The sequence below is a fragment of the Salmo salar genome, chromosome 02, assembly GCF_965601325.2.
Source record: "Salmo salar chromosome 02, fSalSal1, whole genome shotgun sequence".
Classification (NCBI taxonomy): domain Eukaryota; kingdom Metazoa; phylum Chordata; class Actinopteri; order Salmoniformes; family Salmonidae; genus Salmo; species Salmo salar.
The window spans coordinates 40,519,940-40,546,559 of NC_138292.1; the positions used below are offsets into that span (position 1 = coordinate 40,519,940).

General features: G+C 42.5%; 1 protein-coding gene across 1 annotated transcript in view; it reads left to right on the top strand.

Moving 5' to 3' along the window:
- The window catches only part of myom3 (myomesin 3), an 84,161-nt gene extending 58,309 nt beyond the window's left edge, over window positions 1–25,852 (top strand). The window contains exons 15-37 of the mRNA XM_014166542.3: window positions 2,355–2,538; window positions 2,802–2,976; window positions 3,287–3,408; window positions 5,953–6,140; window positions 10,923–11,049; window positions 11,967–12,151; window positions 12,280–12,394; window positions 12,578–12,734; window positions 12,986–13,092; window positions 13,175–13,219; window positions 13,452–13,588; window positions 14,614–14,758; window positions 15,096–15,155; window positions 17,444–17,511; window positions 17,646–17,753; window positions 20,558–20,645; window positions 21,462–21,500; window positions 22,464–22,569; window positions 23,547–23,710; window positions 23,998–24,034; window positions 24,257–24,279; window positions 24,397–24,452; window positions 24,786–25,852. Of these exons, the coding sequence (XP_014022017.2) occupies window positions 2,355–2,538; window positions 2,802–2,976; window positions 3,287–3,408; window positions 5,953–6,140; window positions 10,923–11,049; window positions 11,967–12,151; window positions 12,280–12,394; window positions 12,578–12,734; window positions 12,986–13,092; window positions 13,175–13,219; window positions 13,452–13,588; window positions 14,614–14,758; window positions 15,096–15,155; window positions 17,444–17,511; window positions 17,646–17,753; window positions 20,558–20,645; window positions 21,462–21,500; window positions 22,464–22,569; window positions 23,547–23,710; window positions 23,998–24,034; window positions 24,257–24,279; window positions 24,397–24,452; window positions 24,786–25,052 (2,703 nt within the window). The 3' untranslated portion in view covers window positions 25,053–25,852. The remainder of the gene's footprint in view (window positions 1–2,354; window positions 2,539–2,801; window positions 2,977–3,286; window positions 3,409–5,952; window positions 6,141–10,922; window positions 11,050–11,966; window positions 12,152–12,279; window positions 12,395–12,577; window positions 12,735–12,985; window positions 13,093–13,174; window positions 13,220–13,451; window positions 13,589–14,613; window positions 14,759–15,095; window positions 15,156–17,443; window positions 17,512–17,645; window positions 17,754–20,557; window positions 20,646–21,461; window positions 21,501–22,463; window positions 22,570–23,546; window positions 23,711–23,997; window positions 24,035–24,256; window positions 24,280–24,396; window positions 24,453–24,785) is intronic.
- The last annotated feature ends 768 nt before the right edge of the window (window positions 25,853–26,620 follow it).

The following is a 26,620-nucleotide window of genomic DNA, read 5'->3' on the forward strand; positions in this document are numbered from 1 at the left end:
GTACAAAACATTAGGAACGCCTGCTCTTTCCATGACATAGACTGACCAGGTGAATCCAGGAGAAATCTATGATCCCTTATTGATGTCACCTGTTAAATCCACTTCAATCAGTGTAGATGAAGGGGAGGACATGGTCCCGTGTGGCTCAGTTGGTAGAGCATGATGCTTGCAACACCAGGGTTGTGGGTTCAATTCCCATGGGGGACCAGTACGGGGAAAAAAATAAGATTTATGAAATGTATTCACTACTGTAAGTTGCTCTGGATAAGAGCGTCTGCTAAATTACTAAAATGTAAAAAATGAGGAGACAGGTTAAAGATGGATTTTTAAGCCTTGAGACAACGATTGTGTATGTGTGACATTCAGAGGCTGAATGGGCAAGACAAAATATTTTAGTGCCTTTGAACGAGGTATGGTAGTAGGTGCCAGGCGCACTGGTTTGAGTATGTCAAGAACTGCAACGCTGCTGGGTTTTTCACGCTCAACAATTTCCTGTGTGTATCAAGAATGGTCCACCAGCCAAAGGACATCCAGCCAACTTGACACAACTGTGGGAAGCATTGGAGTCAACATGGGCCAGCATCCCTGTGGAACGCTTTCGACACCTTGTATAGTCCATGCCCCGATGAATTGAGTCTGTTCTGAGGACACAATGGGGTGGAACTCAAATATTAGAAAGGTGTTCCTAATGTTTTGTGTATGTTCTAGACACATTTCATTGGAACGTTGCAAGATATTTAGGTATCCAGTTTGTCTGTTGGGTGAGGAGAATATTGCATCAAAGTCCCACCAAGCATACACAGAACATGGTGACCATGTTCTCAGAACACAAGATGTTCTAGACAAGTTAAATGAAAACGTTGCAAGAACATTCATGTGCCCTCCAAATCTTTTTATTACACGTCACTTATTGATGCCGAGCCAATCAAGGCCCTGATTGGTGAGCCACTGACCCATTCATAGCTCTTTGTCTGTTGGCAATGTTAGGGATACTCACTCACACAGGTGCTTTTAACATAGTGTTTTCAACTTACATATTTAACACACATGATTATATTGTGCATGTTCATTTATGCAGTAATTATTATTCAACATGTCGTGACCTGGGATTTGAACTCACATATGATCAATAAAATGTTTTCTTGAGTGTACTTTTAACAGAGCTGAGATTTACTTCAAAGTGTATTTACCAAACCGGTTGTTTCAGATCTACATAAGTGCCTAGGGAGGGGGGTTAGGGTTTTGTCTGGACAGGGCCTCTGGCCCAATAAGCACATGCCCTAAAGATATCGAAACGTTGATGGAATATTCTCCTAACCCTCGAAAACTGGACGTGTTAATGTTCTTGCAAAGTCCCATAAAACACGTATAGAACATTAATGTTGTATAATCTGATACATTCTGTTTGACATTAAGGGAATGTTCGCCTAACCTTAACACTAAAACATGCTAAAAAGTTTCTCACAAGGTTTTAGCTAACAGAGATAGAATGTTCCCCTAACTAACGGAAAACTGGACAACTGGACATTACCTGTAACTTTACAAAAACGTTCTCTCTCCCCATAATTGTTAGCTGGGTCAAAGCTCTCTCTCTAGGATTTGGGGGTGATTAAAAGTATAACTCTTGGTTTTCTAGGTTCACGGTTGTGAATTAGCCACAGTTTTCTTCTGGTTTAGTTTTAACGTCAAGGAGGTTTTATAGTACATGTTGTGGGTGTGTTCGTACATGGCCACCAAACTATAAAGGACACAAGCGGTCCTATTTTGATGAATGTCTTACAATGACTAAAGTTTGTCAAAGTTCTGGTTTATCAAAGTCCTGGGGGGGGGGGGGGGGGGGGGGTGGATCATTCATTTTACATCTCCCCCAAAGTGCCCCAGTTCTTCAATATCAACCAGGACTCTGCATGCTAGATGCCCAACAGCTTGCAATTACAATAATGAGAAGAAAAGCGGCAAACTGCCACAGGAAATTGCTTTTTATTGGACTTTTATAAGTAACTCTGTAATAAAACTGTCCAATCCATCAAAAGCATCTGAAATTACCAAGATCTCCCGCTTCTGTTCTGCCCAGGAATATTCAAATATTCAAATATTCCTGGGCTTGCCCTTGGGCTTGCGCTTTATAATCGCTGATCTCCTTTTAACACTGGGTTTTATTCAAATGTACATTTTAAAAAGGATTAAAAGATATGGGAGCCAAGTTAATGGAGCAGGAGAAAAGATAAATAATAGTGAGAAACAATTTGATTAATCACTGTATGTCTGTCTTTCTGCCTACTTCTCTTTCCATCTACCTCTGTGTCTCTTTCTGCCTGCCTGTCTCTCTGTTCATACTTCCTTCTGTCCATCAGTCCATTGCAGGTAAAAACAGCTGGCAGCTGGCCAGCATGGACATCACGGTGGGCTCTCCCAGGTTCCCCATGTTTAACCTACAGAAGGGGAAGTCCTACTGCTTCCGGGTGCGCTCCGTCAACAAGTTTGGCGTGAGCGAACCCTCAGAGCCGAGCCCGCCAATCTCACTGGGACAACCCCAAGGTGAGGGAGAGGAATAAACTTATTCTTTCTTTAATGTTATACTAGTTCCATTGATATGGATTTGTGTATTCTCTTATAAATAAAAAACAGTTCTAGGGTTATTCTACAGGGACAGTGTTAACCATTTTCATCAAGGTTGGTTCTTCCTTCAGTACCTTCTCTATGGAAGAAAGTTTTTTCAAACAGGGATGGCTTTAGATAGAATGTTTTTTATTTTCCTAAGAGTGTGCCAATCAGCTGAGCTCACTGTGTTATCCTGTTAGCTGCTCCTGCTCCAGCCACCTCCGTCTTGGCCATCCGAGACACAGATTCTGCTGTCCTGCTTCAGTGGCAGGAGCCCAAGGAGAAAGAAGGCATTCTGGGATACTACCTGTACTACAGCGAGGCTGGGAAGCAAGAGTGGAGGACGGTCAACAACAAACCAACCACCAACACCACGTACAGTGCTGAACTCACTGTGCCATTTAAATGAACCGAGCTCCTCTTTTTTGAAAGCTGTTTATATTGTGCATTGGATAAATGTTGTAGTTTTCTCTCTTGCCACTAATTCTACAACAGAACATGATGGGATAGTTTCCAGGACACAGATTAAGCCTAGTCCTGCTCCATTGACATTTCCAGTTAAATTGCTTTTTAGTCCATAGAACCATCCCAATGTGGAAAGAAATGCTTAGGCATTAGGGCTATATGAATAGTCAAATTTGACATTGCAACACCTAGGCCTAAATGAGGTGTTTTTTCCTCTCAGGTTTACAGTCCATGGTCTGAAGTCGAAGAAGGAGTATGTGTTCAGAGTGAAGTCTGTGGGGCGAGCTGGGAACAGTATCTACTCCAACGAGTCTCCCCCTATCCTGGTGAAAGCAGCTCTCAGTGAGTACCAGACAAAAACTGCTGACTGACCCACAATGGTGGACATGCTCCGGGGACATATTCATTAGGGCAAACTGAAATAATGAAACAAATAGAACTCGTGTTTCTTATTGGACAAGTTCAGATAGTTGCTCCCTTTTTTCCCCGTCTGTTTTCAACAAATCACGGAATAGTAATTAACTAGGAAGTCAGGGCACCACGGAAAATTTTTGTTTTTAGAGTGTCAATTTCACGAATATATCATATCTTATCAATTACAGTCTTCTATTAATGTATTATTACCTCATCAGTCATATTCTGAATGTCGTAAACCCTTGGATATCTGCACGAACTCTAGCACAGATCATGAATCAGCGATATACAAATTGGCTTAATTATTTATTTACTAACTAACTTAATCAATCACAGAATTACATAAACACACACACACAATAGGTCATACATTGGTTACTGACATGATAGAAAAGTCCCTTGTGGGCTAAGCCGATATAACAGCTTGGTAGACAAAGCAAAGGGGTGGGAACAGTTCATGAGTGGGAAGCTCTGAGAGGATTCACTGTAATACAGTTGATAACTACACTCATAGAAATTGCTAATACTTTGAACATGAACAACCATTCATTCGAAATGAAATTGCAAATTTCATATTTACAAGTGTATGCCTTTGCTGTCCCTCTCTGCGATCGCTGGTCCGTCTGCTGGATAGTCAGTTGACAGAAAGCCTCTGGTTTGTCCACCAGAGATCAATGTCTGTGGTAGGTTGTTATAATGGATACTTCAGAGTACCATTAGGAAATGTTCTCAGATCGGATGCGTTTACCAGACTAAAGTATTTAAACAAATCCAGCTTGAATAATTGTTCTTTAGTTTGTAGATTTCTTAGCCAATTCAACGTGGGAATGATCTCCACGTTCTCTGGTCTTGTCCTTTGGTAGAGTTGCCAACCACTTCAACATGTAGCGACAGCTTCCATGTTTTCTGGTCTTGTCCTGGAGTTGTAGTTTAAACTACTTCACACACCAGCATCACCCAGCATGTTTTGGTCTCTAGAGTGATAGCCATTCCAACGTGGGGACCTCGTCTAGCGTTATCTTGACTCTAGTTTGTAGATTTCTTAGCCATTCGAGACGTCCGGCTTACCGTTGGTCTCATTGGCATCGAGTAGTACTTCTTCTCTGTTGAAAGTTTCAGAGTTCCAGCCATTTCAACGTGGGAACTCCCGTCCCTGTGTTTTTGACTAATGTACATTTTGTCAGAAGTCCTTTATAAGCACTCGCCTTGGAGGGCGGTTCCATGACGCCTGATGTAATGTCTGGGCTCACAGGGGCGTTCTAAACAAGTATCTCGTTTAGAAGGCCAACATCACATTACATCTTCTCACAAATAGTTTCATATTCAATCATATATTTTATACAACCATCAGACGCAAACCCCATAATTGAGAAGTGTACACAAAGAAAGACACAGTAATGTGTGTTTCCTGTCATTCATGAGGTCACCAAATGAAACAAACTCGACATGACTGTCCCTTAAGTGTCCACGGACCATTCCCACATTCTCAAACATATAAATATTTTTTAATTCTCAAATTTTGGGGTTTAGGAGTTTTGTCAAGAAGAATGTCTTTGTGCTCCCTCAATACTCCATGGCAGCAAAAAGAGTTTCTCCCAGGAATTTACGACCGTTGTAAAACCTGTGGTGGGAGAGAGATTGAGAGGGGGAGGGGTCACGATATACACCCAAAAGGGCCACGTCGTGACACAGGGAAATGTGTTTATACCTGTGAATGCTTTCATAGTGATCTCTTATTTATACTTTCACTGGCTAATTTGACGGGATAAGGAGGTGTAATGTGAAATATTAAGTGATCATGTAAATAAGTTGGGGTCCATTTTCTTTTTCAGTCAGTCTTTGTTAGTAGCCAAGGCTTGTTTCTCTGTATTCTCCTTTCTCTTCATCAATCTATTCCTGATCTCAATTCACCATTAGTTCTTAACAGCCTCATGAACCCATTACATGATGACAGGTATTAGATCTAATGGGTAGGCTCCTGATTTATTTTGGTTTGTCCACAAACACAGTGAAATGCATAGACTTGTGATGAGGCAGGAACCTGATCAATAACTACGGACTCCTCTCACTGCTGTCTCACCCTATAATAGTATGTCTGATAATAATAATAACATGCACTCTGCAGGCTGCTACACTGTAATGACCGCTCATTTTAGCTTGCCACTCACAGTGATGCCAGATTCCGAATCTGGACTCGGATCAGTTGATGTTATGGCTGTAGTCCAATACTTTGTGTCTGGAACCCTGTGTGATCTTAAATTAACTGACCGGATCCATGGAAGTGGCCAGAATAGAAAAGAATGGAATGGAATACAGAAGAATAGAAGCTGATTAGCTATTTATTCAAAACACTATCCATCTAAACTATCTATCTAAATGTAAATGTAATACTTTTTTTGTTTGTCTCTGGGCAGCTGGAGGAAAAGTATAGCATGCCCAAATTTTATTCTCAAATACATCTCCCCTTCCCAGTCGCCCCATCCCCTTCCTCTGCCATCGCCCTGCTGCTCTGCACTGGCTCTGAGATGATTCTCACCTGGAGAGCCCCTGCTAACAATGGAGGAGACCCTGTACGAGGCTATTACCTAGACCAGAAGGACAAAGAGCTGGACGCCTGGAGAAAGGTCAACACCAAGCCTGCCAAGGAGAGGCAGCACAAGGTGAGGAAGAATCTGGTGCCAGTACCCAGGTGTCACTGCCGTTAGAATGTTGGGACACATTTGACATGACAAAGGCCCTCTACCAGAGTAATGTTAAGGGATAAACGCTGATGCTCTGTATATTATCTTGTAAATAACTGATGACTTTTATCCCGCTTATACTACAGTTGCCAGAGAAAACAATACTGAAAAGCGCCATATTTACTGGTAGAAATTACATGTTTTAATTGATATTTTAATTTTGATAAGTAAATTCATTCTTTTTCATCCTCCAACCAAACCTGGTCATTAGTTTTATCGGTTAGGTAGCCAACATAGCAAGCGGAAGATAAACTTCTGAGCGGAGTTCCCACATCCGGTTTTCAGAACATCTGGTTGTTGGCAACTCCACTAAGGCTAGGTTGCCAAAGACATGACCCAGTTGTCCATTCTTTGCGATTTTGCCTGGCGTTGAAGAGTAGCTTTGTCCTTAAGGAGACACTGTTCATTACAGTAGAGGAGATGATATTTGCATATCAAACACTAGGCTAGAAGCTACTGTGGCTAAATAGTTTGTTGCTAGCAAATCTGCCAATATGACAAACAAATTCAACAATACCAGTTGCTGAAAAAAGCTGGTCAAACTACAAACACGTGGGAGGATTTGACATCATAGCTTCAACTGCGTCATGAAGAACCGGAGAAATTCATGTTCATCACTCACCACGTTAGGTCATCAGATGCTGCAAAAGAATTCTATGCAAAAGCAAATTCATGCTATCTAGCTAGCTAAGTTTTCCCTCGCTGGACCTGCGTTTACAATGTATCCTATTTCGGTTTGCATGGCTGTTTTGGCTTTCTGTAACTTTGTAGCAAGTATAGTCTGCTTGGTGCAGTGGTTTAGAATGGGGAAAAAGGCGCCTATTGTTGGAACTACTTCAGAGGTGTCCAATATCTTTTCCAACTGTCCTGTATATCTACATGTAATGCCCACTCTAGAATGCCTTCCTAGCTAATTATTCAACAATGCCATGGTATAACTAAAATGTAATAACCAACAGGGGCACAACTTTCACATTCTGAAATTGCATTTTTGTCCCCTCTGGAATACACCCCATTAGAACTAACGTCTTTGTATCTACGTAGAAAACAGAATTAGTGGTGGTCAGAGAGCTGAACATAAGGCTCCAGTGGAGGTATACTGGAGGAAAAAAACACATTCCCTCTCCTACCTTAGCTGTGTTACTAGGCAACGAGTGGTGGTGCCAATGGAGACTAATGGAAATTGTCACCTGTCTCTTTTTGCAAAGGAAATGACAGGTGTCCTGTAATTTTATGGCGTGCAAAAGAGTTATAATTAAGCAATAAGGCCCGGGGGGGGTAGCTGTTCTTAAGAACAACGCAAAGCGGAGTGCCTGGTCAAAGCCCTTAGCCGTGGTATATTGGCCATATACCACAAACCCCCGAGGTGCCTTATTGCTAATATAAACTGGTTACCAACGTAATTAGAGCAGGAAAAACAAATGTTTTGTCATACCCGTGGTATACGGTCTGATAGTCCACGGCTGTCAGCCAATCAATATTCAGGGTTCAAACCACCCAGTTTATAATGTTGTTTTTAGAGTCAACAGAACAAAGCAATTCAAAGTCTGCCATACTGCAAAATAGTTCAGAAGTTTGGAGCAAACCGTGCTTTTTCACTAACCTGGGTCTTGTTCAGGAGGCAGGGATGTAATGTCCAATAAGAAACGCTTGTTTTTGTCTTCTATTGCAAAACATATTGCTACGGTGGTGTGCCCTTATGTCCAAGGTATTTAACATATAAAGCCATTGATCTGCTTGCAGGCATTAATGAAAACACAGTGGTCACATGCAGTGCCCTCTGTTGGGCGAATCCAGGCCCTACAACTGCCCAGTCTCTTCCAATAATAGTTCCTCCCATCTCTGAGTTCACTTTTTGCTCTTATTTTTACAAGCTGCTCACTTGCTGCCTCCATGTAAATTAGATTCATTAGAATATTGATCCAACGGAGGCGTCATGCTCGGGACACTTTGGTCTTCCTGCTTGTGTAAGTAAGCCAATGTAAATTATTTTACCCCCTGAATCCTTTCCTTCCACCACCACTGGTTTAGCAGTCAGGCAGGCATGTCACCTATCCAGCCTCATTAGAAGAATGTCTGAGATATGAACCCTTAGGATTTTTAGTTATCTCACTTAGTTTGGATTTCCACCACCATTTCGACCGCAGTGCCTTTACTTCCACTGATTCAGAATCAGGTGAACTGATCCCATCTGGTGGCAATAAGTTGAATCGACAGACACTTTGGGACGAACGCACCTTATCCCCTACCCCCGCTATTCTTCACTGCAGAGCTCCAAGCAGCACTGTCTAGGTATTGATTTGATGAAGAGGCTTTTGTTGTACCTAAGTAGGGCTAGCCTAGTGACCAATCTATAAATATAGGAGGCATCGTCTTTCGATGGTGTGATTCCTATCACACTTAAATAAGCCCCTCAGGTTTGTCTACTGATAGCCATTGTCCCATGGCTCAGTCCCCCTAAAGCAGAATAACTTCATAGGCGATAAGGACTTTAAAGTCTAAGTGGCTGTGAATAAAGGGTTGGGATCGATGATCTGAGTCCCCTTCCTAAAGCCAGCCAAACTACACTGGCAGAATTTATACTTTGCTTTACAGTATGTGGCTCAGTTAGGATTAGCCGAGTTGTTCTCAACTGTACAATGTACATTACCGGTCAAAAGTTTTAGATCACCTACTCATTCAAGGGTTTTTCTTTGTGTTCACTATTTTCTACACTGTAGAATAATAGTGAGGACATCAAAACTATGAAGTAACACATATGGAAACATGTAGTAACCAAAACCAGTAACCAAAATCAAAATAAATGTTATATTTGAGATTCTTCAAATAGCCACCCATTGCCTTGATGACAGCTTTGCACAATATTGGTATTCTGTCAAACAGCTTCATGACGTAGTCACCTGGAATGCATTTCAATTAACAGGTGTGCCTTGTTAAAAGTTAATTTGTGGAATTTCTTTCCTTCTTAATGCGTTTGAGCCAATCAGTTATGTTGTGACAAGGTAAGGGGGTATACAGAAGATATCCCTAATTTGGTAAAAGACCAAGTCCATATTATGGCAAGAACAGCTCAAATAAGCAAAGAGAAACGACAGTCCATCATTATTTTAAGACATGAAGGTCAGTCAATACGGAAAATGTCAAGAACTTGAATGTTTCTTCAAGTGCAGTCGCAAAAACCATCAAGCGCTATCATGAAACTGGCTCTCATGAGGACTGCCACAGCAAATGAAGACCCAGAGTTACCTCTGCTGCAGAAGATAAGTTAATTAGAGTTACCAGCCTCAGAAATTGCAGCCCAAATAAATGCTTCACAGACTTCAAGTAACAGACACATCTCAACATCAACTGTTCAGAGGAGACTGCGTGAACCAGGCCTTCGTGGTCGAATTGCTGCAAAGAAACCACTACCAATGGACACCGATAAGAACAAGAGGCTTGCTTTGGTCAAGAAACACGAGCAATGGACATTAGACCGCTGGAAATTTGTCCTTTAGTCTGTGGGGGGTGCTTTGCTGGTGACCCTGTCTGTGATTTATTTACAATTCAAGGCACACTCAACCAGCATGGCTACCACAGCATTCTGCAGCGAAACGCCATCCAATCTGGTTTGTGCTTAGTGGGACTATCATTTGTTTTCAACAGGACAATGACCTAGCACACCTCCAGGTTGTGTAAGGGCTATTTTACCAAGAAGGAGAGTGATGGAGTGCTGCATCAGATGACCTGGCCTCCACAATCCCCCGACCTCAACCAAATTGAGATGGTTTGGGATGAGTTGGACCGCAGAGTGAAGGAAAAGCAGCCAACAAGTGCTCAACATATGTGGGAACTCCTTCAAGACTATTGGAAAAGCATTCCAGGTGAAGCTGGTTGAGAGAATGCCAAGAGTGTGCAAAGCTATCATCAAGGCAAAGGGTGGCTACTTTGTTTAACACTTTTTTGGTTACTACATGATTCCATATGTGTTATTTCATAGTTTTGATGTCTTCTTTTTACAAATAAAATAAAAACCCTTGAATGAGTAGGTGTTCTAAAACTTTGACCGGTAGTGTACATCACATCAATGGAGTTGAGTAGAGACGAGAGTGTACGGACTGTATCTCTGACTACAACGAGTCGCTGTCAGTCGATAGTTCTAAAAATGTAAATACGGAAACCCTTACCGTGTACCTATGTTTGTCCTCTGTAGCTCTGTGCCTTTCTTTATTTGCTGAAATCCATAATTTCTTATAAAACGTTAATCAAATGCAACCACTGACTGTTTCCTCGTCTCGACTGACAGTTGGAGGTACACTCCATCCACAGTCGTCGCAACCCAACTCCACCGACTTGTCCTTAAGTGTGGAGTTGAGAAACCCAGCTAAATTAGGATGTGAGAGCACAACCTCAGATTTAAGATATAATCTCTGAGAATAAGCCCGAGGTAATCCAGATACTGTGTTACATTATCTTTAAAAGGTACCTTTTTTGTTTTGTCCACTATTTGTCCATGCAAGAACTGATGTACTGAAACTCAAAGCTAGCTGACCCTTGTTTTCTCAATGACCAGGGTATTGTTCAGTAGGCACCAAACAGAAAACCTGACCAATAAGAAATGCTCATTTCTGTTGCAAAATGTTTTTTAAATGTTTTTCTAAGGTGTGTCCTGGTTGTAATTTGTACAGTAACTGTGTTCATTTTGTGTTGTCTTATTTACAGGTCTGTAATCTGGATGGGGGGCATTACTATCAGTTCCGGGTTTTTGCTGCCAACGTGGTTGGTGTCGGTAAACCCTCTGAGCCCAGTGAGGCTTTCCTGTGTGAGGAGTGGACCATGCCTGAGCCGGGTGAGGATGATGCAATCATCATGAAAACAAACACACTCACTTCCGCATGCACATACACACGGACGCGCACACACATGGTCGCTGTACACACACGCAAAGAGTACGCATACGCACACACACACACACACACACACACACGTTTACTCTCTAAAACACACAAACATTCCCACGTTTGTTCTCTTAAACACACACACTCTCTCTCTTTCTCTCTCTCTACTCACTCTGCCGTTCGGTAATGGAGCAGTTCAGTGCACAGCCGTGGCCAGCTGTGTTGGCCCCATGGTCTTTCTCATATAATGCTGCCTGTTGGGATATTCATATTGGAATTGGAGAGAGCCACACACCATTTATCCCACACAGACCATTAATCCAGCTGAATCCAGCCGGCTCTCCCCGTGTCGTAAATCATTTAAATGTGACTGAAAATCGTTACGCAAATTAACTACCGTGCACTGGCACTAAGAACGAAGGGGTAGATTAAGCAAAATCACTTTACTTGTTTTTTAAATGTTATTATTATTGTTTGTTCATTTCTTTATGATGGCCTGTTCTGTCATGGACAACTTGGCTGTTTATGGGTGATTATAGAACACGGGAAAGGGATAAATATCAATATTCTCCCTGTTTTAGCATGATTTTAAATCATGTGCTTGAATAAGCATGCATGTTGCAATGTAATCAATAGAAAATTCCAAAAAGTGCAGACCCTGCCCACCTAGCACTCCAGTCAGGATGAACCAAACACTGATTTCAAATAGTACTTGTACCCAGGTCTGGTTGGTATATTTCTAACACAGTAGACACTTATCAATCCATGTACTGTATAGAATGAAAGACTGTATGGCTTGATACAGATAAACAATATGCTTTTCCCATATTTCTCTCTTTGTGTTATTCTAACCCCACTCATCCTCCAGGCTGCCCTTATGACCTGGAATTCAGGGAGGTGAGGCATAACTCTCTGGTCCTCCTGTGGGCAGCGCCTCTCTACGAAGGACAACAAGGACCAATCACAGGGTACCTGGTGGAGCTGAGCGAGGGCGACCAATCACAGAGCTGGACTGCTGTGAATGAAGAGCCAATTGCAGATACCTTTTTGAAGGTTGGTGAGATATACTTGGTTTATGTAATAAGGATATAGATACATTGAAATAGAGTTAGTATGTTCTTGTTTTTGATAAGATGATAAAATGTATCAAATATTTCATTTTGGTGTGATTGTGTTCCCAGGTGTCAGGTCTCCAGGCAGGTCGGACCTATCGTCTCAGAGTGTGTGCATTCAACAAGGCTGGAATGGGCATCCCTTCTCTGCCCTCTGAGCTTATCAGAGCCCAGACCCAACCAGGTGAGTCATTTTAGGGTTTTAGTTAGCCTGGTTCAAGGTCTGTTTGTGTTTGGCGTAACAATGACCATAGGAGTTGGCAAAAGAGCACAAACAGGTCTGGGACCAGGCTTGATTTTAGCAATACAGGTCCCTGATGAACAATATCACCAGAATGACTTTTGATTCATGTTCTTTCTCCATCAGGCACCAGAGACATAGAGATTGGTGTGGACAATGATGGCTTCATCTTCCTGGCCTTTGAGGCCACTGAAATTACGGAGAAGAGCACGTTTGTCTGGAGCAAGAACTACAAAGAGGCTATTGAAGCTGGGAGAGCCAGGGTACTGTGGGAGAACAATAGGTACTGCAATGTTGTATGTGTGTGTGTGTGTGTGTGTGTGTGTCTTTTACAGAGAAAGAAAAAAGTGACCTGTAGAGTTGAGAGAGGGCATGTAACCCATGAAAGACTCGTTTACGATGCAAAATGTATTCCCTTTTCACTGAGCACTATGGTCCCATTCAGGCCTACTGAGTCCCCTGGTCTGTCCTTTAAGCCCACTGTCCTTCTAGCCGTCCTTTTAGCTAACTGTCCTTCCTTCTGTCCATCCCCAGGTCCATCCTAACCTTCACAAACGCCACTAAAGAGGACCTGGGCCTGTACACAGCAGAGATGAGTGACAACCCAAACATCTCTTCCAGTTTCACCTTTACTGCGGAAGGTACTTTATACTCCAAGCTAAAGAAGACCTGCGCAAAAGATTGCTGCTCCCTGTAATTCTCCCTCTCTTTCTTTTCCCATAGATCTGGAGAGACTGACAGAGCTCGGCTGGCACATCTGCCACCCATGTAAGACTTAGTTACTGTAATAATACAAGTCTCTATCGTGCTAAAACAATTGATAGTATTCCTTTTCAAATAGAAACAGGCATTATAATATATTGTTCAACATCCCAATTTCAACAACCTATTCCCTCAGATGTTTTCTTGGGTAAGCCCTATTTTTCAATTCCTGTCGTTGTTGTTGAGCACCCTTCCTAGATTATTTTGTTTGCTGAAGCATTGTTCCCTCCCCCTACAGTGATAGCCCTGCGCTCCAAGTGGCAGGTGGAGGTGTCAGAGAAAGGAAACGTCCGTCTCTGGATGCAGACTGAGAGCCTGAGCAACGCTGCAGAGCTCCGCCTCATTCTCAACGACAGAGAGATCTCCAGTACTGCAGTAAGGAACACTTCAAAACACAGCCTATATGTTCTAATCTCAGAACCCAGAACTAAATCTTGTGCCTACTAGTTGTCAGGAGAGAGTGTGTATGTCTCAAATGAATACTAAAACTAGCTTGGGTGTCAGAATGTTCCTGCTTTAAGCGATGGTGCAGTGATGTATGAATAGGAAGACGATGGCAAGTTGGTTAAAACAGAAATCGACCGATCCAGGCAAGTTATAGCATGTCTCCCAGAGGTGTGTATAACGCATAAGCTACTGCATTTTGCATACACACATTTATTTCTGAATATATGCAGATGGTTATCTGTTCCCGGATGCAATTTCATTTCCAGTGAAAATCTCCATAAATCAACGAAATGTAGATGTGCCACAAAATAGCTAAATGTTTTATATTTTCCCATTCAAGTTTGCATTAGTAAGAGGTATTGACTGTATCGAAAGAGAAAGTCATCACAAACAATCCCAATAAAAAAGGTTTACCCTCACCATCATACTTGCAATTTCATTTAAACACAAATCACCTTCATAAAGATTTTCACCAGAATATGCATAGCAATATGATAGCAATGTTGATTTGTTACGAAATCAACCTAAAAAATAACCACAGGTTGGAAGACTACTGTCGGCAGAGGTTGTTGCAACAGATGTGGATTTTCCATGGGGTTAAACTGATATTACACAACTTGCATGGTTTTTGGACTCAGTGTCTTGCACGTGGTTACTCGGTATGGAATAGCATGATTGCATCCATGCACGTGTGTTTACGTGCACGTCAACACTGCTAAGGGTTTATTACCAAATGACTACAGATGAGGATTTTGTGAATAAACCAAACCCCATTTCCCCCATTTTAGCCCCTTGCCTTGATTTGCTCAAATCGACATGCAAGTCACACTTGTAGAAGTTATTGTAAAAACGTGGTTTCTGTGAGGTGTGCGTGCCTGCATGTATATGCACATGTATGTACATATGTGTACATTCATGTTCTTGTGTGTGTCCTCTCTCTTCTCTCTCCCTAGGCCCATAAGATTAACTTCGACAAGGCCAGTGGGCTGATAGAGATTCTGTTTGACCAGCTGTCTAAGGAGGATGAGGGCTCCTACACAGCTCAGCTCTGCGATGGCCGCGCCAAGAATCAGTTCACCCTCGTGCTCGTGGACGAGAGTGAGTCCATCTGGTCACCCAAACTCATTACCAGGATGTTCATACTACTGAACCGAGCTGAGCTAAACCATGCTGTGATGAGCTGGCCTGTTTTCGCATCCACCATAGTTGCTGGAAGTGCTGAGCCAGCACAGTTTGCTTCAGATCGGCACAATAGTTTGAAAATGGCAGCTTGCTATTGCTGTGAACTCTAAAGAGCAGTAAATGTTTGGCATGGCTTGATATATAGATTTGTTCCAATCGATTTGGTTATTGCATTCAATGTTACTGTCTTATAGTTACTACATATCCTCAGTGTGGTAGTAGGGATGTGACCCTGTGGTTGTGACTTTGACAGAGTTCCGTCAGACACTGGCTCAGTCCATAGCCAACAGAATGGACTACAAGAGAAAGTCAGGTGAGTGTCCCCCTATTGGCCCCTAGTTCACCCCTGACCTCTGGGCTGGATCCAGTGCTTAATTTTGTAAGTCGGGAGGTCCTGGAACACATAGTGAGTGCAGGCGTGGGTTATCCGGGGGGCTCTGAGGTACCAGAACTCATTGAGAAAAAAAGTGTCAAACACAAAGTGGCAGTGCAGCAGACAGAGTAAACAGCCAAGTAGCCTAGTGTCTATGGCGGTGAAACGGACAGCACTCTCCAAAGCATTTTAGACGTCACTGCAGTATGCCCACATACTTGAGTATAGCTGCGGGGCTTACACAAGTCTGAATTTCTTATAGCCTAATTTTCCAGACATCAATGTACAGCAACATTTTTAGACGACACTGCAGACACATTATGCATTGTGCACACATACTCAGCTGTGGGGTTGACACGACCAGAATCTCATATCATTTTCAAGACATCAAATGTAGCAGTAGAACAAATATCACAATATTGGAATATAACTTCAAATAAGATAAATCAGTGTATGCTACATCAGAACACACATATGACAATATATAGGCCTTCCTGTGTGATAATATGAAGCACATATTCAGATTACCTTCACAGTACCGAACAAGTTTGTAAAGGGAAAAAAAATGTCCTACCTTAGTTTTCAAAACCTCCCGCAATGACTCTCCCCATGTCAAGTCCATTAAACTTCTAAGAGTCAATTTCTTGCCCAAAGCCATGAGCGGGCCTGTGGCTGGGATAATTAGCTTCCTTCTAAGGATTTTCTGAAGACTCTGGCTGTAGTGTCTATTATTTTTCATTTTGAGTGTTAAGTATTTAACATTTTTATTTAACCTTTATTTAACTAGGCAAGTCAGCTAAGAACAAATTCTTATTTACAATGACGGCCTAACCCTGACGACGCTGGGCGAATTGTGCACTGCCCTATGGGACTCCCAATCACGGCCGGTTGTGGACCAGGGTCTGTAGTGACGCCTCTAGCACTGAGATGCAGTGCCTTAGACCGCTGCGCCACTCGGGAGCCCTACAAACTATTACCTGGGTATTCTCTTTAGTCTTGTCTATAAGGCTTGCTGCCACCAAATGTGCCTTGGTTCGGGCATGTTTAAAAACCTTTTTTTCCGAGGGCTTTTTTTTTTTTTTACATCTGAGGCATAGGATGTTAATTTATTGTACATCCCACCCACTCTTTTGCTAGTTTCATCCCTCCCAGTCATTTCTAGACCCAAGCTCCCTAGCTTTTTGCATGTTGTACAGCCCAACTTTTAATTCTACATGACAAGCCAGGGGTTATACATTTGATTATTCTTGAACTGCACCTGCTCTGAGCACTTCGTCGGTGGATGCACTGCCCCCCTCCCCCCAGCTCCCCGTCTCACTCTCCCGCTGAGTCTGACTCGCTAGTAGGCCTACAAGCTAGTGGAGGTGCCGGTGGTGATGCTGAACTGGCGGGATTAGCAGCGCTGCTAGCTAAGGCATTGCCATCAGGAACAGTTTGACCCTCACTGCTCTCCTCCGGCACTGACAGTTCTCTGGCTCGTTCTGGGTTCGATTCACCATCGTTTTCTGGATTTTTGGACTTGAAAAAATGACGGCAAATTCGATTGCCTTTTCTTTTCCATTTTTTATTTGGCTTCGCACGATTCAAATTCAGTAGGGAGACGACCAGCCTAGGCTATGTAACGTGATTACATAGGGACCTCTTCACCAGCTGACCACCACTACCAAGACCTGTGTCAAGATCAGTTACTTACCCCACCGGCCCTCCCCATATCTCTATGTACAAATAAGAAAGCAGGTCTGGAATCAGTGTGGCAGGATAGGATGATTACACAGAAGGATCACCATGCTTTTACATGATGGTGTTTTTGGGGGCGGGAGAAATAACGAGAAGGCAACTTAATTTAACGCTGATTGCTTTTATTAGAATGTCTACAGTGCGAACAGTGAAACAATTAATAAATCATGCCGCGAGAGGTACCGGATCCGGGTAAATAGGTGCCGGAACAAACAAAGACAAATCTGAGAGATGCCGGATCCTCTCAGAGTTTCTTCCATCCGGCTGACCAAAGTCCATGTAGGATGTGCTTTTATTTACTGCCAACAGTAGATAAAGATCTAATTTCTGTGTAAAATACTGCTTCCAAATAGGCAGCTATAACTTTAGAACATAATATATAATGCTGCCACACCAGAATATAGCGAGTTTCATTGATTGACTGCCAGCAAAGACAGCTGCTGTATCTCTGGTCCAGTGGGCGCAGTTAATCATTCGTTCTGTTTTTCAAGGACCCTATTTTCTGGAGTTTTTGTCATGGACCGTGACAGAGGACTGTGAGTTTATAATCAAATGCAAGGTAATTTATAAATATCCAATATGTCATCTTTGTTATGAAATAATCACATGGATTCTGTATTCTGAAATGCATGTGTGTTCTGAATGTATTCAGTGTTACTGTATCATTAGAATCCTCTGTCATTCTGGGTCCAGGTGACCAACGTAAGCAAGGATACGACTCTGAAGTGGTTCAAGGATGGCGTGGAGACTCCAGCTGTGTATGACCAGCAGACTGGAGTCAGCACCATGACTGTGCAACAGGTACACATACCAGATCCAGTCCTCATAGGGCTGGTTTCCTGAACCCAGATTAAAATGAATCCTGGACTAAAACACACTTTCAATGGAGATTCTCTATTGTGAATGGCTTTAATCCAGGACTAGGCTGAATCTGGTTCCAGGGAACTGGCCCATAACCCCACTATTTAGCGCACAACTGGATATTTGACCTGGTGACCTTCCGGCTACAGATCCGCCTCTCTAACTATTAAGCTACCAACCACCTCATATTTGCAGTATAGTAATGTACACTACCGTTCAAAAGTTTGGGGTCACTTAGAAATGTCCTTGTTTTTGAACAAAAAGCAAAACATTTTCTCTATTAAAATAACATCAAATTGATCAGAAATACAGTGTAGACATTGTTAATGTTGTAAATGACTATTGTAGCTGTAAACTGCTGACATTTAATGGAATATCTACATAGGTGTACAGAGGCCCATTATCAGCAACCATCACTCCTGTGTTCCAATGGCACATTGTGTTAGCTAGTCCAAGTTTATCCTTTTAAAAGGCTAATTGATCCTTAGAAAACCCTTTTGCAATTATGTTAGCACAGCTGAAAACTGTTGTCTGATTAAAGAAGCAATAAAACTGGCCTTCTTTAGACGAGTTGAGTATCTGGAGCATCAGCATTTGTGGGTTCGATTAGAGGCTCAAAATGGGCAGAAACAAAGAACTTCTGAATCTCGTCAGTCTATTCTTGTTCTGAGAAATGAAGGCTACTCCGTGCGAGAAATTGCCAAGAAACTGAAGATCTCATACAACGCTGTACGAGATCTACCTCAATCAGCACGACTAACCGGTGCCTGTATGTAGCCTCACTACTGTTATAGCCTTGTTACTGTATATAGTCTTTTTAGTGTTGTTTATATTTCTTTAGTTACCTATTGTTCACCTAATACCTTTTTTGCACTGTTGGTTAGAGCATGTAAGTAAGCATTTCACTGTAAGGTGATACCTGTTGTATTCGGCGCACGTGACAAATAACCTTTGATTTGATTTGACTACTCCCTTCACAGAACAGCACAAACGGGCTCTAGCCAGAATAGAAAGAGGAGTGGGAGGTCCCAGTGCACAACTGAGCAAGAGGACAAGTACATTAGAGTGTCTAGTTTGAGAAACAGACGCCTCACAAGTCCTCAACTGGCAGCTTCATTAAATAGTACACGCAAACACCAGTCTCAACGTCAACAGTGAAGAGGCGACTCCGGGATGCTGGCTGTCTAGACAGAGTTCCTCTGTCCAGTGTCTATGTTCTTTTACACATCTTAATCTTTTATTTTTATTGGCCAGTCTGAGACATGGCTTTTTCTTTGCAACTCTGGCTAGAAGGCCAGTATCCCGGAGTCACCTCTTCACTGTTGACGTTGAGACAAGTGTTTTGCAGGTATTATTTAATGCTCAGTCCCCTCCTGTACTCCCTGTTCACTCATGACTGCACGGCCAGGCACGACTCCAACACCATCATTAAGTTTGCCGATGACACAACAGTGGTAGGCCTGATCACAGACAACGACGAGACAGCCTATTGGGAGGAGGTTAGAGACCTGGCTGTGTGGTACCAGGACAACAACCACTCCCTCAACGTGATCAAGACAAAGGAGATGATTGTGGACTACAGGAAAAAGGAGGACCAAGCACACCCCCATTCTCATCGACGGGGCTGTAGTGGAGCAGGTTGAGAGCTTCAAGTTCCTTGGTGTTCACATCACCAACAAACTAACATGGTCCAAGCACACCAAGACAGTCGTGAAGAGGGCACGACAAAACCTATCCCCCCTCAAGAGACTGAAAAGTTTTGGCATGGGTCCTCAGATCCTCAAAAGGTTCTACAGCTGAGAGCATCCTGACAGGTTGCATCACTGCCTGGTGTGGCAACTGCTCAGCCTCCGACTGCAAGGCACTACAGAGGGTAGTGCGTACGGCCCAGTACATCACTAGGGCCAAGCTTCCTGCCATCCAGGACCTCTATACCATGTGGTGTCAGAGGAAGGCCCTAAAAATTGTCAAAGACTCCAGCCACCCTAGTCATAGACTGTTCTCTCTGCTACCGCACAGCAAGCGGTACCAGAGCGCCAAGTCTAGGTCCAAGAGGCTTCTAAACAGCTTCTACCCCCAAGCCATAAGACTCCAGAACATCTAATCAAATGACTACCCAGACTATTTGCGTCCCCGTCCCCCCTTTTACGCAGCTGCTGCTCTCTGTTATTATCTATGCATAGTCACTTTAATAACTCTACCTACATTACCTCAATTACCTCGACTAACTGGTTCCCCCACACATTGTCTCTGTACCGGTACCCCCTGTATATAGTCTCGCTATTGTTATTTTACTGCTGCTCTTTAACTACTTGTTACTTTTATTTCTTATTCTCATTTGTATTTTTTAAACTGCATTATTGGTTAGGGGCTTGAAAGTAAGCGTTTCACTGTAAGGTCTACAGCTGTTGTATTCGGCGCATGTGACTAATACAAATTGATTTAATCATCACACACACACAGAACGTGTCAGAGTGTCTCTACAGTATGAGTGTTTATAGATCATTGCATGATTACCCACCGGGTACACACTGGTTGAATCAACGTTGTTTCCACGTAATTTCAATGAAATTACGTTGAACCAATGTGGAATGGACGTTGAATTGACGTCTGTGCCCAGTGGGTAGGATTGTCTGTGTACAGAAAGTCAAACGTGTTTTGGGTATTCTCAAACCCTGTGTGTGTGCGAACGTGCCTGCGTGTGTGTCATAGTGATTGACTGTTTTCTCTCTGGTGAATCTCAGGTGACTAAGAAGGAGGCAGGACACTACAAAGCCGTGGCGTCTGATGGTAGAGGACAGGATGTCAGCACACTGGAGTTACTACATGAAGGTGAGACATCCTGGCACTGTCATGGACAACCATAGACATGGGCCCATATTTGTAAAGCAATCAGTTTTGCTTCGTAGATCCTAATGAATATGAGGACTTGGACTGGTGGGACCTGATCCTAGATCAGCACTCGCACTCTGAGAAGCTTTGTGAATATGGGCCCCGGTCTAGCCGAAATATCATTGAAATGTTACAGTATGTTGTCTCTCAAGTTACATTGTTATGAGGCAATTTCAAAGTGCATTATTGTTATGTCTCATGATTATTCTGAAGATGCAGAAACTGAGACTTCACATAACGTAATATTATCCTCCATGTATTATGCATAGAGGTTAATGAACATTATAAACTGGGTGGTTTGAGCCCTGAATGCTGATTGGCTGAAAGCCGTAGAATATCAGACCATTTATCACGGGTATGACAAAAAACGACTTCTTACTGTTCTAATTACGTTGGTAACCAGTTTATAATAGCAATAAGGCACCTTGGGTGTTTGTGGTATATGGCCAATATACCACTGCTAATGGCTGTATCCAAGTGTTCATAGAATGTCCTATATGGACTTTGGTCAGCCGGATGGGAGACACTTTTGTTGACTCTTGTTGGCCCCGGCTGGAACACTGTAGAGCAATCACAGCGCTTAGGGACCCAGCCCAGAGGTCAGAGGTGAACCAGGGGCCAACACTCACGCGTTGCATCATGCATAAGAACAGCCCTTAGCTGTGGTATATTTGCCATGTACCACACCTCCACAGACTTTATCGCTTAAATAGAGCCCAATGTCTGGAGACATAATTATTCTGTCTTTATTTACAGAGTATGACAAGCTCCTCCAACTCCTGAGCAAACAGTGTGGTAAGTTTAGCATGGATTTCCTAATACTATTACGCCAACATTTCAGTACCGAAACAGGAGTGACTTCTCAAGCATTCTATGAACAATTTTTGGATGGGAACAACAAAGTCATTAAATGATGAAGGATCGGACCCCTTTTTTTCAATTTTCGCCTAAAATGACATACCCAAATCTAACTGCCTGTAGCTCAGGCCCTGAAGCAATGATATGCATTTTCTTGGTACCATCTGAAAGGAAACACTTTAAAGTTGATCTAAATGTGAAAGGAATGTAGGAGAATATAACACAATAGATCTGGTAAAAGATAATATAAAGAAAAAACAACTGTTGTTTTGTATTTTTTTTGTACCATCTTTGAAATGCAAGAGAAAGGCCATAATGTATTATTCCAGCACAGGTGCAATTTAGATATTGGCCACTAGATGGCAGGAGTGTATGTGCAAAGTTTTAGTCTGATCCAATGAACCATTGCATTTCTGTTTAGAATTTTGTATCAAGACTGCCCAAATGTGCCTAATTTGTTAATTTATTTATTAATAACTTTTCATGTTCAAAACTGTGCACTCTCCTCAAACAATAGCATGGTATTCTTTCACTGTAATAGCTACTATAAATTGGATAGTGCAGTTAGATTAACAAGAATTTAAGCTTTCTGACAATATCAGATATGTCTATGTCCTGGGAAACGTTCTTGTCACTTACAACCTCATGTTAATCGCATTAGCCTACGTTAGCTCAACCGTCCCGCAGGGGACCCACCAATCCTGAAGAAGTTTTTAACTTCTTAAGTAACAACGACAAAACCCACATCCTGACTACAGGTTAGAATCAAAATACAAAATGTATTGGACCTAGACTACAGTTTAGACAGCCTGCCCTGTCAACTGTCAATATCCCAACAATGCATTCTGTCACAGAGTATCATTTCTCTGAGTTTGACTTTTTCCTCTCTCTGTGGCACAGCGCTGTCTGCAGGCCCAGTGAGGATTCAATGCACTGCTATGGGCTTCAAGCTCTACTGCTCTCTCAAGTACTATATCAGCTATATGAAGACCAGCTGGCACTTCAAGTGAGTTCCCTCGCCTGGCCTGGCCTCTGTACACTGCCCTGCCACAAGGGCTGTGTTCCAGGCCTACTGTTTCCACTTTGTATACATTATACAGTCAGCCTATGCTACACAGAGTAGGGTGAAGTTGCCCCTAGGCGCTGAGCTTGGGTCAGTTTAGCATTTTCCCCACTAATTGTTAAGGTTGGGATTGGGGGAGGGGAAGTTGATCCTAAATCTGCATCTAAGGGAAACATCACACCAGAGCATGATACAGGGAACAGGGACTGGACTTTTATCGCCACCTGCTGGCAGCTTTTCTGGTTCGCACCAACCACCAACCCTGGTTCTACAGAGTTACGGAGCAGGCAGGCTTTTGTTCTAATCCAGCATCAACACACCTGATTCAACTAATAGACTAATCATTAAGACTTTGATTAGTTGAATCAGCTGTGTTGGTGCCTGTCTGGAGCACGTGTGCATCCTGTACCTCTCCATTACGAGAGCTGATGACAACCCAACATGGAAAAAATACATGAATTTCACATGTGAACACAGGTGGAGTGTTCCAAAAACACGTTTTCATGTGATCACATGTGATTTTATGTGAAGTTAATGTGACAACATGTGATAACATGAAACTACACATCACATGTGAAATCATGCTTTTTCACGTGATTGTTCTGTAAGGGCACCGCTGTAGCAACATGGTTTGTTGTTTGATTTAAACTCAGAGTTGCTTTAGCATTTGTGTTTTTCTTCACATCGCCCCACAGCTTCCTTAGTGAGTCTGAGCCTTTAATCCCAAATCCATCTCATCTCACCAGTTTGAAAAAGACCAAACGTAAAGGCTTTTACGAAGAAACTTAAAACTGAACAAGTAAAGCCCTCAGACATAAATAGTCATGGCCATGTGTGGAAGTATCTTTTGGTGGATTATAGAAAAACAATATTCTATTCTATTGAATTGTATTATCATATTCTATTTCATTGTGTACCAGGGAGAGTAGGATTGACCAGTTGGAGAGGTGTAAGCCTGGCAGCAGTATGCAGAAGCTGTGGGTCGAGGTCTTTGCGCCCACGGAGAACGATAAGGGGAAGTACACTTTGGAGATGTTTGATGGTCAAGAAAAGCACACACGCTCACTAGACCTATCTGGACAAGGTTAGTCTGGCCAGCCTGATTCACTCAAAAAGCAGTATTGTCTCAAAGCAGTTAAGAGAAATAGGCTTCATACAGGGATTTTACTGTTTCAGATTCATGTCAACGTCTTCACAGCTAGAATGTAAACTTCAGAATTGGACTATTATTACTCAATTATAATTAAATGTGTCTGCAATCTTGATCTACATTCATATCTTCCAAGACAGGCAGTTAATGAATATTACATTCTTCCTAAATACATTTCAGTATACTATATTTAATTATCTCTCTCTTTCTCTCTTTAAAAGCCTTTGCTGACGCTCTGTTGGAATACCAGAGGTTGAAGTAAGTGCAGTACCATATTGATGGTGCGCGCCCAGCATGGCTTGCAGTGGTAAACACTAACACAAACAATTGCAGGTACTATTTTCTATCACTATTCTCACATTGGACAAACAGAAAACTGTTCTATATTCAATATTGATGAGTTGACATATAGTATGGTAATGGATATGAAACCATTTGCAAATGTATTTACCAGTTTTACCCTTGCTCTTTGCTACAAAGGCAAGTGGCGGTTGCTGAGAAAAGTGAGTAGCCTACTCTTTCATTGTTTCTTAATAATTGCATTTTCTGTACACTGGAATGATTGAATGAGCTTCCTATGGATGATTAAAAGGGAGTAAATGTCCTTCTCATTGCTTCAGATCGGGCCAGGGTGACCAAGGGCCTACCAGATGTGGTGGCTATCATGGAGAATAAGGTAGGCTAACTTTGGGAAATAATACTGTCCTATTACGTGGTTACCATGTTCACTAGTACTTCACTATCCTTTTACGTCCAATTTTTGTGATTGTACTGTTAAACCAACGAGTAGAAGTGCTGATCTAGGATCAGTTTAGCCTTTTAGATCATAATGAATACAATTAAATGGACAGGGGGGACTGATCATAGATCAGCACCTTCTCCAATACGTTTAAAAAAAAAAAATAGCCTTACCTGCCCAAGTCAACAGTGATAAGTGATATTTGGTCATTGTTCATATTTACATTGACTGTTGTGAATCATGTCATCTTTATTTCCCTCTCCTCCTCAGTCTCTGTGTCTGACCTGCTTCACTGATGGCGACCCTGCCCCAGAGATGTTCTGGCTGAGGAACGACAAAGGCATCGTCTCGGGGGGCCAGTTCAACATCGCCAACGAGAATAAGTGCAGCACTCTGACTGTAAACAACGTGACTAGCGAGGACACGGGCAACTACAGCATCTTTGTGCGCAACCAGTACGGCACTCAGACGGTCAACGTGACCGTGAGCGTGTACAAGCACGGCGAGAAGCCCCCGCCCGATGCAGTGGAGATGTAAGAAAGGAAGGAATGAAGGAGTGCTGGTTTTGTTGCACTAAGAGAGGATTCCAACTGGGCACAGACGTCAATTCAATGTCTTTTCCACGCTGGTTCCACATGATATGGAAACACCGTTGATTCGACCAGTGTGTGCCCAGTGGGTTGTGTTTGTATGGTGGTTGAGCCAGTTAGTTTTCATGGGGTTAAATTAGAGTTAATGAGGAGTGAAATACAAGAAGCAGTTCATTTGTGGCATTGGGATGTAGCAATGACTAAGTTACATGTGCAAGAGGGAATGCAGTCAATTTGAGGTCCAGTCAACACTGCAACAACCTGTATTCTTGTGTCATTAGACTACCAATAAATATCCCAAGTGTCAGCAACAATTTTATGATGTCGCCCCTTTCTTTCTGGAGCAATTTAATAATAGGACCTGTGAGCAGGGACTAGAAAGCTCTGAAGTAGGATTCGTTGGCCAAGGCGAGCACGTTAAATGTTAATTTCATGTCTTGACAGCAGCAAACTTGATCCGAATTCCAATTATCTCCCATGTTGTATTTCACTAGATATGTCATGTTAATCATGCACATGGAGTAGATTACATAGGTGCACGACACGTCAAGTGCGTTTTTCTATATCAACCTAATTTATGTTCTGACCTCCGTGTAATAAGGCAATAATCTCACTCGTTCAGTCTGCACCTGCAGCTTAAGTAGGTCTATTAGCCTGTTAGCTCTCCACATACAGTATTTGTCATATCTGTCATATCGTGTGTCACTGCAATCGCTTGTGTGCTGCTAATAAAGTCATTTGATCTTGGTGGCTTGACACGGTTTCATTCACCTCAACATACTTCTGATGTTGTTATTGTTTGCACTGTTTGAGATGTCTGCCAGAGGGATTCGCCATTCAATGATTATTAGAAACATCTCATAAAAGTGTGGGAAACTATTATGCAAGCAAAGAGTAGCCACAACACGTCTTCTGAACTGATAGAAGAGCTTTTGTCCAAGGTGTCATTCACCCATCGCCTGGTTAAACAGTGGAGTAGATTGTTTTTAGGAAGATTCCACAGGACATCAGACCTGGGTTCGAATACTATACAAACAGTTTCAGAGTTTGCATTAGCCTGCCCGGAGTGCCATATTGTCTGGTTTGCACTTTTGCAACGATTTTAGCGGTTCCATTGTACTAGGCACGCTCGATAAAGCCCAGCTAAAGTATTCAAAATGATTTCATATAGCAATTTAACCCAGGTCTGCATTTAGGACAGTATTGCAAGAAGTGATCCCCCGAAACAAACTTGAGATCTGCGTGTCAGAAGTTTCAGAATCTATTGGGATGAGTAAAACCTATGTATATGTCATTTTATGGCTATCTTTTATGGCTATGTGATAGCGAAGCTCGGACGTAACGTACTCTTCCCCATCCCAAGATAACTGGAAGTTGGGGTCATGCCAGACAGAGATGTAAGTGAACTCTGGGTTGTTCAAACAATGGGGGACATTACTTCAGAGGCTGTGTTACTGATTAGACACAGAGGCACAGAGCGGAGCCCCTTCTACCTGCTGATATAAGTAGCTGTGG